The 15,251-nt window shown below is 34.6% G+C and overlaps 1 protein-coding gene and 1 pseudogene across 1 annotated transcript; one reads left to right on the top strand and one right to left on the bottom strand.

Moving 5' to 3' along the window:
- Positions 1-1,595: 1,595 nt before the first annotated feature.
- On the top strand, positions 1,596-5,344 carry LOC111410053 (SKP1-like protein 1A). Its single transcript, XM_023040213.1, has 2 exons — positions 1,596-1,991; positions 4,958-5,344. The coding sequence occupies exons 1-2, from the start codon at positions 1,671-1,673 to the stop codon at positions 5,129-5,131; spliced, it is 495 nt and encodes a 164-aa protein (XP_022895981.1). The 5' UTR covers positions 1,596-1,670; the 3' UTR covers positions 5,132-5,344.
- Positions 5,345-7,958: 2,614 nt separating this feature from the next.
- Positions 7,959-11,136, bottom strand: LOC111410051 (annotated as a pseudogene).
- Positions 11,137-15,251: the final 4,115 nt, after the last annotated feature.

The raw sequence follows: 15,251 nt of genomic DNA, 5'->3' as shown, positions 1-15,251 counted from the left end.
TTCATTATTGTGAGACCACTAATCTTCGTCTTCCTGTGATTTTAACAATCAAATCCATAAAGAACTCAACAAAGAGATGCAAAAAATACATAAGATTGAATTGCGTTATTTTGTAAGAATTAAGATTAAACATGTCATTAGTTGACTTAATGTAGCGTTGTAAATATTCAAAAATTTAATTATTGTACGGAACTTGGAAATCAAATGGAATTGAGCTCGAATGATTCCACAATTAAATTTGGATCCAACGATTTTACTTATTAAATAAACATTCAAACTTAAAGTAAGTCTAACAAAGCTCATCCTAGCTCAAAGTAATCCCACAAACAAAGATTTATCTGTTAAAATAAAACAATATTGATTCATGATATTTATGATTTTGAGAATTATGTTTTTATTTAAATTTTGAAAAATATGTGAATTTTCTATAAATTTCAAAGTATGCATTATTAGTCTAAAAAATAATTAAAATAATATTAAAAATACATTATTACTTCTAAATTCGACCCACATGTTGCAATGCGTTTTCTCCTTTTAAAACATAGGTTGTAACCATTAATCTCATGCCACGTGACCAAATTAATTCAATAAAGATGGTGCTCGACTATACAATAATTCATTATATTTTATTGCTTAAAGTTTTCGAATCATAAAAAATATTATTCATTTTTCTTTATCCTCGTTCTAGATTGCTCCATACCTGCATTTGTATCAAACACTATTTCTAGGACTAGACATCTCTAGAGGAGACACCAAAAGATCAAATTGCATAGAAAAATGGTGCAAATTGCTCTAAAGCACCATCAAACTTCGCACCAAAAAGTCAATTTTACCCTTTATTTTCATTTTCCAAACAAACTGATTAAGAATATTTGTGTTAGCTGTGTTATATGTTTTTTAGTACAATAAATTATGATGATGATGATTGTTGTTGTTATCATCATCATTATTATTATTATTATTATTATTATTATTATTATTATTATTATGCACATTTATAGTAATTTTTAACAATATAAAAAATAATAGTTCAATGAATTAAATATTTTCATTAATCTAACGTAATTATTTATTTAGTAATTTATGTAGTTGTAAAAAAAATAAAGAAATAAATTGTTAAGAATAAAAAAATGAAGAAAATGATTAAATGCTATTCATTTGGTGTAAGGATTGAATATGAATTCTAGTTTAGTGCAAAATCTGACATAAAATTTACCTCAAATTTTGGCGTAGAGTTGGAGATGGCTAAATCTCCGTTTGAGCTATTTCGTTAAAATAAATTTTATAAAGAGTATTTTTTTAAGATTAAAATCAAATTTTTAATAAAATTTAGTGAAATATATGATTTAAAAATTGTAAATTTCATAAAATTTGTGATTATAATTAACTATTGATTTTTACGCAAAATTTTAATTAATTTTTAATTTAAGTCAAATGGGTTATCGAACATTTGGAATTGGAATAAGTAACCCAACAAATCATGAAATTTCAAAGATTATCACGTGTCTAAAATTGTGCATTTGCACCCAGTAACCCACCGACACTGCCAACCGTGCTGTTGACACTCGCTATAAATATAACTCCACCGTCACTCTAAATTCAATTATCTTTTTCTCTGCATCCTTAGTTCTCTCTTATCTAGGTTTAGGATTTTCCGATTGATCTGAACGATGTCGTCCACTGACGCAACTCAGAAGATGATAGTGCTAAAAAGTTCCGACGGGGAGACGTTCGAGGTGGAGGAGACGGTGGCGCTGCAGTCGCAGACCATCAAACACATGATCGAGGATGGTTGTGCCGACACCAGTAGACCTCTCCCCAACGTTACCTCCAAGATCCTGGCTAAAGTCATTGAGTACTGTAAGCGCCATGTTGAAGCCGCCGCGGATGGCACGCCTGCAACTGCCGATAGGGTAGCTGATGAGGACCTCAAGGCGTTCGATGCCGACTTTGTGAAAGTCGATAAAAGCACTCTTTTTGATCTCATTTTGGTAACCGTTCTCCGTCTTTCATTAAAACTGACTATTCTGGTCCTCGAATTTGCCGTTTAACTATTCCCCCTAACGTTGTTGTTGCTTAGGGTTTCTCGTTTTATAATGATTACGATTATTTTAGTTTTGATTGCATCTGAGATTTCTTTTGGTTTTTGCTTGTGATTTCCGTTTTTTTTTTTTTATTATTATGTTTAATTAATTTATTTATTTTTTGGGTGTGTTTCAATACCTAGGACAGACAGTAGCATTAAGACTAACAACTAAGAGCAGCTCCCTGTAGGCACACTGATGTGTACTCTTCTCCAATTCCAATCTATCCAACTCAGCTGATCCCCTGTCCAACTGAACGGCTTCTCTTTTGTTGCTCAATACTGTTTATTGTGTTAATATTTTTATTTTGCTAATGTGATTCCGGTGTCCCTTATTTGTTGATGTACTCCTTGAGTTATGGAAGCTTATTTGTATGTACAAGCAAGAAAAAATAAAATAAGTTTCTGGGATTTATTTGGATTGAAGATATTGCTCTTTTAGCACTTTGAATAGTGTGATTTTTTTATGCAAGTCTGCATCTATCTGGAGTATGTTTTATTCTTGGGCCATCTTTATTCTTCTTAAATTTTGGAATGGCTATTTTTTTTTTGCGTATGTACTTGTTCCTCTCTAATGTTTTGCCATAATGCTTGGTAAACCAGGGGGTTTGTACTCGATAAAATGGATTTTTGAACAGTACTTGCCTGTGGAGGTGACATGGGTTATGTGGTCTCTTTGCTTTCATTGATATTCAATGGTTCTCCCTTTTTTGACACCCCTTTAGAATAGGCGTTGGATTACAATCAGGAAATTTATGTTACGGGTGGTGCCTTGAAACTGTTAAGAACTTTGTCTGAAGTCATTAGTAATGGTGGTTTTTAACTACTTATAGTGTCTATTGTTTATTTAGAACTTCTCTAAATGTTTATACCATGATGTCCTATTTGAGAATCTTCTTCAACACCAGTGGCCTTAAAACCATGTTGGAGATAAACTGAATACTTTGATGTACGTGCTGCTATAACTCTGTGATGAGCATTTGAGTAATATTGTTGTAAGTTTTAAGAATAAAACTTCATTTTATTTCCTTGATCGAAAGAGTAATACATATAGGTATATATAGCAAAAGAATTCTATAGAAATCTTTACTATCCTAGAAAATAGAAACAACTTAACTGTCTAACAATAATATATCTTTTAGATATCTCTCATATTAAAAGAATATAACATATAAGATTAGATTTATTCAAATGCAAATAAATTTATCCTAACTTTTTGACAATTTTCATATTTGTTTCAGCATTACCAGATCCTTGTCTTGTTAGTTATGTTGGTAATTGTATTTATATTTTGGATGGAATGATAGTTTAGTTCTTGCTTTTTTGGATGTTTTATCAAGAGCTGAACTTTCAGTTTCTGGATGGTTGTTTAAAATAACATTCTTTCTGCATTCTTCCCTCCTAACCTCAAGAGAAAACTTCACGAATACTAGGCAGTGGCTTACGTCCAACAATTCGACCTCGCACCTCATCTAGTTCTTGATTTAGGCCGACCAGAAAGACATAAAGCCTTTCATCTTCAACTAGCTTCTTATGCTGTGCACTACTGTTGGGACTTTCCCATTTTTCATTGGGTGCCACAACTTTGATTTTAACTCAAAGATTTGAGAATAATTCTCAACATCTGAATATGTATGTTGAACTGCATCCCATATTTCCTTAGCTGTTGGCAAATACAGATATGGTCTCCCTATTCCAGGTTCCATCGAATTAATTAACAATGCAGTAATTATAGAATTCTGAGATCTCCGTACGTTCGCTCTTGGATCATTTGCAGCTGGTTATTTTTCCTCACCATTCAAGAAGCCAGGCTTACCTTTTCCATCGATCACAAGTTTCATGGACTGTGCGCATTTGAAATAGTTCTTGCCATTAAATTTGTGAACTGTTATTTGTAATGACTGGAACTGATCTGGGTTAGAGATAGCAGTTGGTTGGCTGGAATCCACCTCTTCTTTTGCATCTCCAGAAGATGAGCTCCTCACAGCTTCTGTTATGGCCGTCTTCACCATAATTAAATCTGCTATTTTTTCGAAGATTTAAAAAAAAAAATAAAAAGATAAAAAAAAAATAAAAAAATCCGTCCCTAATAAAAACAGATAAGAGATGGGCTGGAATCGGCAGAAGGTTTTAGGCTGAAATGAGAAAAATTCTGTATTGTTCAAGAAAACAGAAGAAAAAAAGGAGCTGATTTCCAGCAGAAAGCTTCAGAATATAGTAGCCTTAATTGCTTTGATACCATGTAAGCTTTAAGAATAAAACTTCATTTTATCTCCTTGCTTGAAAGAGTAATACATACAGGTATATACAGCAAAAGAATTCTATAGAAATCTTAACTATCCTAGAAAATGGAAACAACTTAACAGTCTAACAATAAGATATCTTTCAAATATCTCTCATATTTACAGAATATAACATATAAGATTAGATTTATTCAAATGCAAATAAATTTATCCTAACTTTTTGACAATTGTCATATTTGTTTCAGCATTACCAGATCCGTGTATTGTCAGTTATGTTGGTAATTGTATTTATATATTTTGGATGGAATGGATAGTTTAGTTCTTGCTTTTTTGGATGTTTTATCAAGAATGCCATTCACTTGAGCAATGTACTGGGTGATGATGATAATGCACACAGAGGATTGACAATCTCCATTGTTTTTTGGGTAGGCATCTTATGTTTTGATCTAGGACATCTGTTACTCGTTCAACATTCTGTATTAGATAACCTATAGACATTGTTCTCGTGTGTGCTTGAAGGCACTCCTTAACTGTGAGGTGATTTGTTGCAAGCACTGCTATAATGGTTTTCAGTTTTGTATCTTTGACGTGATAACTCTTGCTGGTGACCGTTTGTCGTGTTCTTTTGAAGGCTGCCAACTACTTAAACATCAAGAGCTTGCTTGACCTTACATGTCAAACAGTGGCGGACATGATCAAGGGGAAGACTGCTGAGGAAATTCGGAAGACATTCAATATTAAGAACGAGTTCACTCCGGAGGAGAAGGAAGAATTACGAAGGGAGAATGCTTGGGCATTCGAGTGATGATGAAGAATGTGCAACGTGCATATTTTGTTGTAGGCTTTGATCTATAACTCGTTTGGAAATAAGTTCTCTCGTCTTTTTTATGCTGAACCTTGTTTCTCTCCCTGTTATTATGTCTGTAACAGTACATTAAGCTGGTTGTGTTAACCGTAAACATTATAACTTCCTGTTTTCCTCTGCTTACGAGTTATAATTCAATTCTTGTAAATTTAATAGGGCTTAGCACTTACGATTTTGGGCTTGATATATGAGCATGTTTGGCTGAGCTCAAAGAATTAAAATTGATAACCTTTTAATCGATCATAATTGAATAAAAGTTTTTGGTTGCTAGAAATATGGCAGAAAAGTCTCAGATTATCGGTTATTATGGAACTTCAGTACCTTAATAAAGTTGCAGATTACAAGGGCTCAAAAAGTTCAAATGGTGGTTGAATTTGAACGTCGTTGTTCACGCATGTTATTGATAAAACGTCACGCCACTTGAACGGAAAGGAGTAATCAACCCTAGATTTTGAACTACCCTTTTCGAGGACCCAAGAAACCTGATTCTCAGCCATGGGCGGAGCCATGTGAGGACGGGTGCAGGCATATGCTCGCATTGAATTTTTAGGCCCAAAACTTCTTTTATATATATATAGCAATATCTCATGATTTTGCTTGATTTTAGGTATAAGTTGATTTGGACTTCACTTTTCAAAATATGAAGACACGTTTAATTATAAATTATGTCATTTTTAGTATTTTTTTTTTTTAATTTTGCATTAGATTTATGACCAAAATTCAATGTTTGACGTGTGTTAAATTATGCCCGCACTCAACAAATTTCCTGGCTCCGCCCATCTCAGCAGCGTCTGGGGACCAATTCAGTTCCAGAGAAAGCCGGTAAATTTTGAGCACTGCTAAATTTCTTGGGTTCAGCTTAGAACCAGTTAAAGAGTGGGGAACTCGTGCTATTTGGGAATTAATTGTTCCAATAGTCGTTGAATAAAAGATCACTGAAATTTAAAATGTCGAGTTTTGATCATTAAGTTTAAGTCCATGTTTTTTATTGCTCACTGAAATTTAAAGTGTCAAGTTTTGGTCACTAAATTTTGAAAAAAGTTGTACGTTATTCATTGGCATAAATGTTGAACTTTAAAAAACGTCGAATTTACAGTGAATAATATACAACATTTTTTAAAGTTCAATGGTTAAAACTCAACATCTTATATTTCAGTGAGCAATCGAAGATATGGACCTAAATTCAGTGATCAAAATTTGACATTTTAAACTTCAGCGACCAATAAAAAACAAACCTGAGTTCAGCAACCATTGGAATAATCAACTCACTATTCTTAAAAATAGACGAACTAATTAAATGTCCGCATACGAAAGTCTGACACGTACATGCATTGTGGACCTTGTGACGAAAAACATATATATAAAAAGAAAATCCACTGTTCACAACAATAAAATCATAAGAAACGTCACTTCAACGTGCTTTTAGCACTTGCCTTCTGACATCACTAAATTTTTAATAGAAACCGTCTACCTGAAACTATCCGTTGACTTGTAGGACACGAAGTTAGAATTTTAGTTCTTTCAAAGTAGTATCTCTCAAGTTATCAATCAAATCAGCAAGGGTTCTAGAATAATCAAGACACTCAATAAAGAATGATTGACATTCATAAATACGTGAATTCGCCGTAAGGTTTTTTTAGCCACTTGACAAGGATCGTATTCTATCCATCAATACAAAAGTACCTTTAAAATTCTGCTGTTACATTTTTCTGGGAGCTATAATCCTAACTTGAGTAAACCGTGCCACCACCTTTTCCGATCCCATCATTGATTGCTTTCTCCAAGAATTTCAACTTCTACTATATAGCAGATTTTGCCATCAACACTAAAAGTAGTATAATGGGCATGCAAACTATGCGATATTAGAATTGAAATCCCAGATAGCTTAGTCCCTTCGAACCCTCCAGTCGTGATCATATTGTCCATAGTGCGCTGAGACCCCAAATGCTCATTCTCCTCAAAATATAAAATGCAACCCATTTAACAGTTTCTGGACAGCGATCATTGACATAATTCTACACAATAAATATTGTGTTTCCAATATCGAGCTCCTTATCCTGAGTTTGCTCACAATGTTTTATGTCAGCAAGTTCAACGTTCAATATGTTGATATGGCAGCCCACATCAGATCAGAATGTCACGCAATGGAATCACGTGGATAAGATAGGAAATTGAGAAACATTAACATATCGTGTAAGGATCATAGAGCATAGCATTTCCTCATCTTTGTGATCAACAAAATATCTGTATGGTTTTTGAGTTGGTCAAATACTTCACATGCAACATTAAAGCTAACGATCAACTCCAGCATCAATCACTCAAAAGATATACAAGACAAGCTTTTCGAAGAACGCTCTGGTTTTCACCAAGACATAATACTTGACTCGAAGACGAGCACCTCAACCTGGAACCATTCTCTTCAAATTACAATAATGCGACACAGATACACATTTTAAATCAAAAGTTAATGAATGTGTGATCAGCCTCTTCAGTCTCTTGTTTACTCAGTTCAGCAGTTCCTTTTCATAAAAACTGCAGTTGAGCACAATGATTACTCGTTATATCTTTCTCAATTATTCTAGGGTTCAACCTGCTGAAATGAAAAATTGCAGAAGATAATGCTTATATGTTTTTTATTTGTTATGTCCCTTTCTTCATTTGTTGGTTAGGGTGTATTGCATATCCAATAATGGACTCTCCCAGAAGTTTCTGCATGTGTGGCACATTGACATTTCTTTCTTTAGAACCATAGAAACATCATACACCATAAGCATCAAAGAATAAGCTGCAGTTTCGCATCCTCCTAATTTCCATAAGAATCAAGATACACACCAAAATCACAGACAAAATATAGAAGTGCCGTACACTAAAAAAGCACGAGTTGTATCCCTAGATGAACAGGAATAGTTACATGGTACAGTATCATGGCTGTACCTTAATTTGGCAAAGCAGTTCCTCTCTCAAGGTTGTTCTTGATCTCCAGGGTGTATTTGCCAAATGCTCGCTCAATCTTCTCATTGAAATGCTCATTGCGATCATTAATGGAGTCAATATCCTTCTCTTCACAGTATTTTCTCCGTCTGCTAAAGGACCTCGCCTTCTCCTCTTTGTCCTTAAGCTCCTTCACCATTTTGTCAATTTTTTTGTTCTGATATCTTTGGAGCCTGATCACCATTAATAACACAAAAATTGAGCACCTCCATAAAAAATATCTCAATAAAATGATCTCCTGTCGAAATATATTAAGCATGCTCACCTTTCCATATTGAAGGCTCGAAGCCTCTCGGTAGAATTCTGGATCAGATTCTTTCATTTTGTTGTACCCTTCAAGATCTACATCAATATTCTTTGTCCTTTTCTTATATGCGTTGTACAGCTCGAAGCCTCTCGGTAGAATTCTGGATCAGATTCTTTCATTTTGTTGTACCCTTCAAGATCTACATCAATATTCTTTGTCCTTTTCTTATATGCATTGTACAGTGTCCTTTGATTAAAAACTACAAAACACAAACTCCAATGTAACTTATATAATCAGTAATCAGATGACAGCAAAATCTGTAAACATATTAAAATTACTTCGTGTCACAAATATTAACAGAACATTTACAGAGTGAAATAGTTGTCCTTATGGGAAAGAGAAGTGAAAATCATATAATTATCCAAGTAACTAATAAGGATCAAGGGAGTACTCAACTGAAAATGTATAATCTAAATCTTTTGATTGCTTCAGTTCATTTTATCAACAAAGTAAGAATCAACCACCAGTCGTCCTTTTACATTGATGTCGCTTATGCTGAGAACGGGACTCGAAATTACTTCTATATCGAACAGAAGGTCTAGCATTCATTGTTTATACGAAATTTCAGGTAACATTCAATGATTATAGTACATACAAGTTTTCAGACCTAAATTGAGTCAGTACATGGTATGTGATGGTACAGAGTGTGAGATATGCACATCCATCAGCAATTCACTACTAATTGAAGAAATACACGAAATAATAGTTCCACAAGTTATTTTGAACGATATTTAGTATTCAAAAAATATATCAATACATCATGTCATCCATTTTCCCCGAAAGATGACATTAGCAATTGTGAAACCATTTGATGACCTCATTAGATTCAGGTGCAGCATCGCTTATTGCACATATTCATATAATTTTAGAACATCCATTCAATAGCTACGAATAAAAACTCCAGTACAAAATAAGTATATATCAGCAATGGGTTTATGCAAATTTCAGATAATCTTAGCGCAGCCGCACACAATAGCTATTATTAAAAACTACTTGCACATGTAAGAAACATTAACAATGAAACAATATTAAGTCATACCATCCCAACCAGCAGGAGCAGGCTCCTTCTCCCATTTTTTATATTTTGACTCTGCCATGTCTTGCGTGTCCAGCATATATGCTTCGCTCATATCCAAACCATTGGCATCAAGAAGTCTTCCAATTTTCTTCTTCCTCTCCTCAAGCCATTTTTGCTTGGAAATTCCTCTAGACTCTTCAGGAGGTTCCATTCTTTTCTTCTCAGCAACCATGGCAGTCTGATTGACTTTTCTTGCCTCATTCTGCATGTATGAATTCACAAGCCATGGTATATTCCAAATAATGTCACGAAGGATAATAATCAATTTATGGAAGAGCATAAGTTAGCCATGTATATATATATGCTTCCCAAACAACAAGAATATACAGATAACATCCTATTTCAAATGCTGATATGCACTTACCATCTTCAGTTTTAACTCAAATAACCTCTTTTGCTTTCCTGTAGCATTTTTGAATTCTTTTTCTGTGTTATCTTCACCATCAGTATCAGCCTCTCCACTAGAATCTCCTCCCTCACCATCTATTTCAAGCTTTTCCTCCTGATCAAGAATGGCAACAGGATTGGCCTCATCGCTGTCCTTAACAGCTCGCATTCCAAGCACAGGATAGAAAACTGTTATGGTTAGGTTCTTGGCGATGAATAAAATGCATCTGAAATCTGTGTATGCATTATCTTCTTCGAACGGATATCCAAGAATTAAGTAATTATCAACTATCTATTGATCCTCAACATCAAATTTTGCTTCAGGTAGATAGCATGACAAAAATCTCCATTTGCAAAGCGTCCAGTCATAAAGTTGATGTCTTTAGGTGAATTTCAAACCATTCCCCCCTTTCTTACCCTTTGCAGCCAAGCTTGCCACTCTCTCTGCCTCTCCTGCTTGCCCCAAAAAAATACAAAGAAAATGTCTGCTTTTAGAAATGCGCCAGTATTTCAGGTAATTGTTGGAAGAGTTATGCTACACGTATTAGAAAAACTTTCACAGAATTCCACTTGGCTCATTACCATTGGTTCTTGTCATAAATCACAAAAAAGGCACCATACAGGTACTGCCAACACAGCTCCTGTAAGGTCCCTGTGAGAAAAAGTACGCTGGAAATAATTCTTGTCGGAATTGGTGGTGTCAACATAAATGATATCGTTCAATTCCATAATTTGATACAATTAGTTACAAGTTAGAAATTTTCAACTACCAGAATCAATTCCCAACTATCTAAACAAAAGAAGCAAGGATATTATACGGAGGAAACCAACCCGTATCATTGTTCATCTTCTTCTTTGATTCAGCAATTATCTTCAAGCAATATTCACTACATCCATGATACGGATTCGATGCATTTCTGCAATCAGGATGCACTCTCCCTTCTTCAGCCATATTTTATCTTCTGTATCACTACTGTGATCCCTGCGTCATGAAGAAAAACATAAACACAAATCCCAAGTGCAAGTAACGGTCAAGACCATAATGAATGCTAGAGCAAAAAAGGCCACCATATTAATTGACCAAGTTTTTCGCTCTCTTGAATCCTAAAAAGAGATGTACAAAACAAAACAAAGCACTAACTTCTAAAACCACGCTATGAAAAAGAAAAATAAAGAAAAACATGTGTTAGAGGAATCTTCGTTCAATGAAATTCAACAGGAAAGAAAAATATTACCTGTTATTCGAGCGAGCAAATCGAAAGGAAGGATGATATCTTAAACGAAGAAGAAGACGATATGGGGATTTTTGTGGCCTGGGCCAACGAACGTGAGGGAAATCCATTTTGGGTCTATCTCTGTAAAGGCCCAAAGAAATGTATGGTCTAGTTTTAGTCAAAATAAAAAGCCCAAACACCAAAAATAGGGTTAATTAATTAAATTGGAGGTCAATGAACTTTCACCCTAATTATAATTGGGTTACTGAACTTTAATTTGGAGTGATGAAACTATTAAACTTTAATTTAGATTCAGTCAAGGGACATATTCATTAAAATTAACAGAATGCCAACTTGTACATTATCATCAAACTAATAACTTAACTTCATTTTGAAGCAATACCAGCTGGGTACAGCAAGATTTAAGATTTCCATCCTTCTATCCAAATTTTTTATTTTTAATTTAAATAATATTAAGAAACTTAAAATAATATTTAAGAATAAATGAATTAATTAAACGACCCTGTTGGAGCTCGAATGTTAATAACCAACCCACTCTAACCCGTCGTTGCCATCCCCATGGACAACTATTATTCGCTATATTACTTCTTTATTATATACAAGAACAATTTTTTTCTGACATTCATTAGTATAGTTTAGAAATTCAATGTTGTAGCTTTTTAAATTTAATTAGGGTTCGTTTGATTGCAAGAATGAAATTTGGATAAAAGGAAAACGAATTTCAAAAAATTGAATTGTCTAGAACTTATTTTACTAAAATTTGTCAATTAAATGTATTTGATTGGTACAATTTTTCATCTTAAAAATTTGGATCTTTTGATATTCGTTTGACTTTGTTTTCCACGAAAATTGCCAATTAAAGGGGTAAATTTTGTTACAATTGTTGATGAAATTTATTTCCATGAACAAAAAAATAAAAAAAAGAAAGCTAGAAAAAACTTTTTCACCAAAACCAAAGGAAAACAAATTCTTTAAAAACCAAAAAAAGGGGTAACATGAGCGTAGGGTGAAAAACCAATTTCATGGAAAATTGCCCATGAAATTGGTTTGTATCAAACAGGTCCTTAGTAGTGGAATAACTCAATTAGAAGTAATGATAACAAATCAGTTTATCCAATTTCAAAAGAAAATACAATATACTGAAATATAAATCGAAAACAAAAAGGGAAAGTGTTTCTTAAGAAAATCACCACTCCAAAACTATAAATGAGACTCATAAAGCTAATTGAGAAATCAATTAGACACGAACAGCAGATATAAAAAACCTTAATAAAATCTCATAATACTACACTCATTGTTAACATAGGCAATGTGGAAAAAATTAGAAATAAACAGAATCACCTTTGACATGAACATAGTAGAGCACCACTAACTTTTACTAGAGTCGTCGTATGTTCAAATGATCTTGCAATCTATTTTAGCTGACGCCTTCAATTTACTTCCAGGCTTCCAGCATTGCGTATGTATGGACTAAATTATTTATTTCTATTGGTCCAAAAATTAATTACCCACTAAAAAGGGGAATTTAAATACATAAATACCTAAAGATACCACAAATTGAATACCTTCCAAAATCATTTTGGCATCATTAGGCTTCAATCTGCACTTGGTCACTTACTGAAGAGAGTCGTACAAGGTCTTATCTCCTTATTCCTAGTAGAAGTCTAGGCCGGGTAATCAAGGAAAAACACGAATACCTTGATTCACTAGCCTAGGATTCTGCTTGGTTTTAGTTCAACGTGTTCGGGATCCCATTTGAGTTCTCTCAACGCCTGCACCTCTGCTAGTTCTCACATCTGAAATAGGAGAATTTCTATGATAGACCCCTATCCTGGTAGGACTTCTTGCAGAATCAGAAGGATTTCTATTCGCATATCTATTGACTTGTGCTGGTGTATTCTGTTCGCCGAGGTTGCTATCAACTTGTTGAGCACTAAAAACACCGTAACTTTTGGCTGTTGAATTGGGAACACCTGGCTGAGAAGAATCTCGATTGCGATCCTTATTTGTAGGAGTTTCTACTCGCCAAGTTTGTTGTGCTTGAGGGGACATATTCTTATTAAATTTTATTTCCGTCCCATGGTTGGAAAACTGGGAGATGTGGTCAATTGTGTTTCTCGTACCAGGGCTCATCGAAGGATTCCTGTTTCTTGGATCTGCGGCATATCTGTTTTCTGTCCCGTTTTTGGAACCTCCATTGACATGGATGAAGCCATACGTGCTCTTACAGAATCAACTACTGATCCAGAGCTTGCATCTGCCGAAGAGAGTACTGTTACTTTTTCATGTCTTGAACTCTTGGCAAATCTATTTGCATCATCCGTAATGTCAAAAACTTTGTTGAAATCATCCTCTCCCTTGAAAACAGCCCATTCAGATTAATTGCTATCAACAGCTGCATCTGACAATTCCTCAGGAGTAATATCATCCTCAGCTTCTGATCCAGATTTCAGAGCATCTGTATCTTCTTTCAACTGCAGGTTTCCACTGGAAGGTCTGACAGCGTGTGAGGAGACATCAGCCTTTTGATCAGAGTTGCTTGTTGATTCAGTAGTTTTAGAAACTTTCTTTTCGGAGCCCTTTTTAGATGGGCCAAACTTGGCATGCCTAACAACCACGTAAGCCTGTTTTTTCTCAACTCTTGGTTCACTTTCCACAATGGCAACATCTCCGATCTGATATGAAGCAACAACTTGTAAGCACACGAAAAAACAGAGATTTTCTAATGAATCAACAGAGGTAATCTGATGTAACCACAAGAATTGAATTATAGTCTTACCAAAGCAGAAAATCGAGACAGTAAACTTTCCAGGTCTAATTCGTCAGAAGGCTCAATGGCTATACACTATTAAAAGCCAGAAACAGAAAGATGAATTGGTTCTCTATCCATAATAGAATGAAGAGACAAGGATATAGTGCATCACATTTTTCTGGCACAACTCTTATCATATCTCATAATTTGTCTGCAGTCATTAAACAAGGGACAAAGATAACCATCTACAAGTGATTCTTGAAGCAATTTTAACTCTTCAAAAAATAAAATGGATCATCCCTGCTAAATGATGTCCTAAAACCGATTACAAGTTTTGATTTGTCCAAAAGTGTTTCTATTTCTACCTTTACACATAGATACTCATGCTAGAGAAATATCGAAAGAATTTCATATTCCTTCCAGAAACAGAACGAGGCACATTTTCTACACACAAATAAGGAGGAGATAAGAATACCTTGACTCGATAACTGCTTTCCATGAGTCTCTTAGGTTGTGGCGATACGATTTTAGGTTTCGATATGTTATATGTTGTGGCGATATCAATGTTAATTTGGGGGTGTGAGAACTTTGCATAATATCAATATCAATAATCAAATGGCCAATATGAAATCGACACCGACGAGTGGACCATCCTCTCGTGACCACTAGAGGCCCATCCCCTGACTGCCCCTATGATCACCCAAGAAGTCTCCCACCCGACAGCGCCAATAATCATAATATCACAAGAGCACAGTCGAGTGTTCCGCCCTCCCGTGATCACCAAATGTCCATCCCCTGTCTACCTTTACAATCACCCAGGAAGTAACACCCACAATACCAAATATATCACATAAGCATGCCTCAAGGGCCCACTGAAATGAAAGATTTCAAGTGAAATGATTTCTAGTCGACTTTGACGAATATTGAAATATAATACTTTTTTATCGTGATATTTAAAGTAAATGACATGGTGTTATATGTCGTTATTACTCATGTTTAGGATATGCATGATTTTTCTTACTAAACATTGACTTATGTAGTTCTTGCATTATAAGTGAGCATGGAACTACATAGAGAGCATCGCTAGCTGTGGAGCTCCTACATGATTCTAGAGTTCGATGTACATGGATGATGACCTGTAGGGTTATTTTGTAGGCTGCTATCTATTGGGTTATATTTTGGAATCCTATATAGTGAACTCTTGAAATGGCCTGTAGACATGTTTACAAACTCAGAATATATATGTTGGATTATAGCGATATGATTTTGGGTTTCGATATGTTATATGATCGTGTCACAGGTGATTAGAA

This window comes from Olea europaea, chromosome 15, assembly GCF_002742605.1.
Source record: "Olea europaea var. sylvestris chromosome 15, O_europaea_v1, whole genome shotgun sequence".
Taxonomy (NCBI): domain Eukaryota; kingdom Viridiplantae; phylum Streptophyta; class Magnoliopsida; order Lamiales; family Oleaceae; genus Olea; species Olea europaea.
Note: the sequence above shows the minus strand (reverse complement) of the source record. Positions and strands in the feature narration are given on the sequence as shown.

Coding starts and splice junctions, on each gene's coding strand:
- LOC111410053 (XM_023040213.1), top strand. CDS start 1,671: ATGTCGTCCACTGACGCAACTCAGAAGATGATAGTGCTAAAAAGTTCC. Junction 1,992..4,957: donor CTCTTTTTGATCTCATTTTG/GTAACCGTTCTC, acceptor GTTCTTTTGAAG/GCTGCCAACTACTTAAACAT.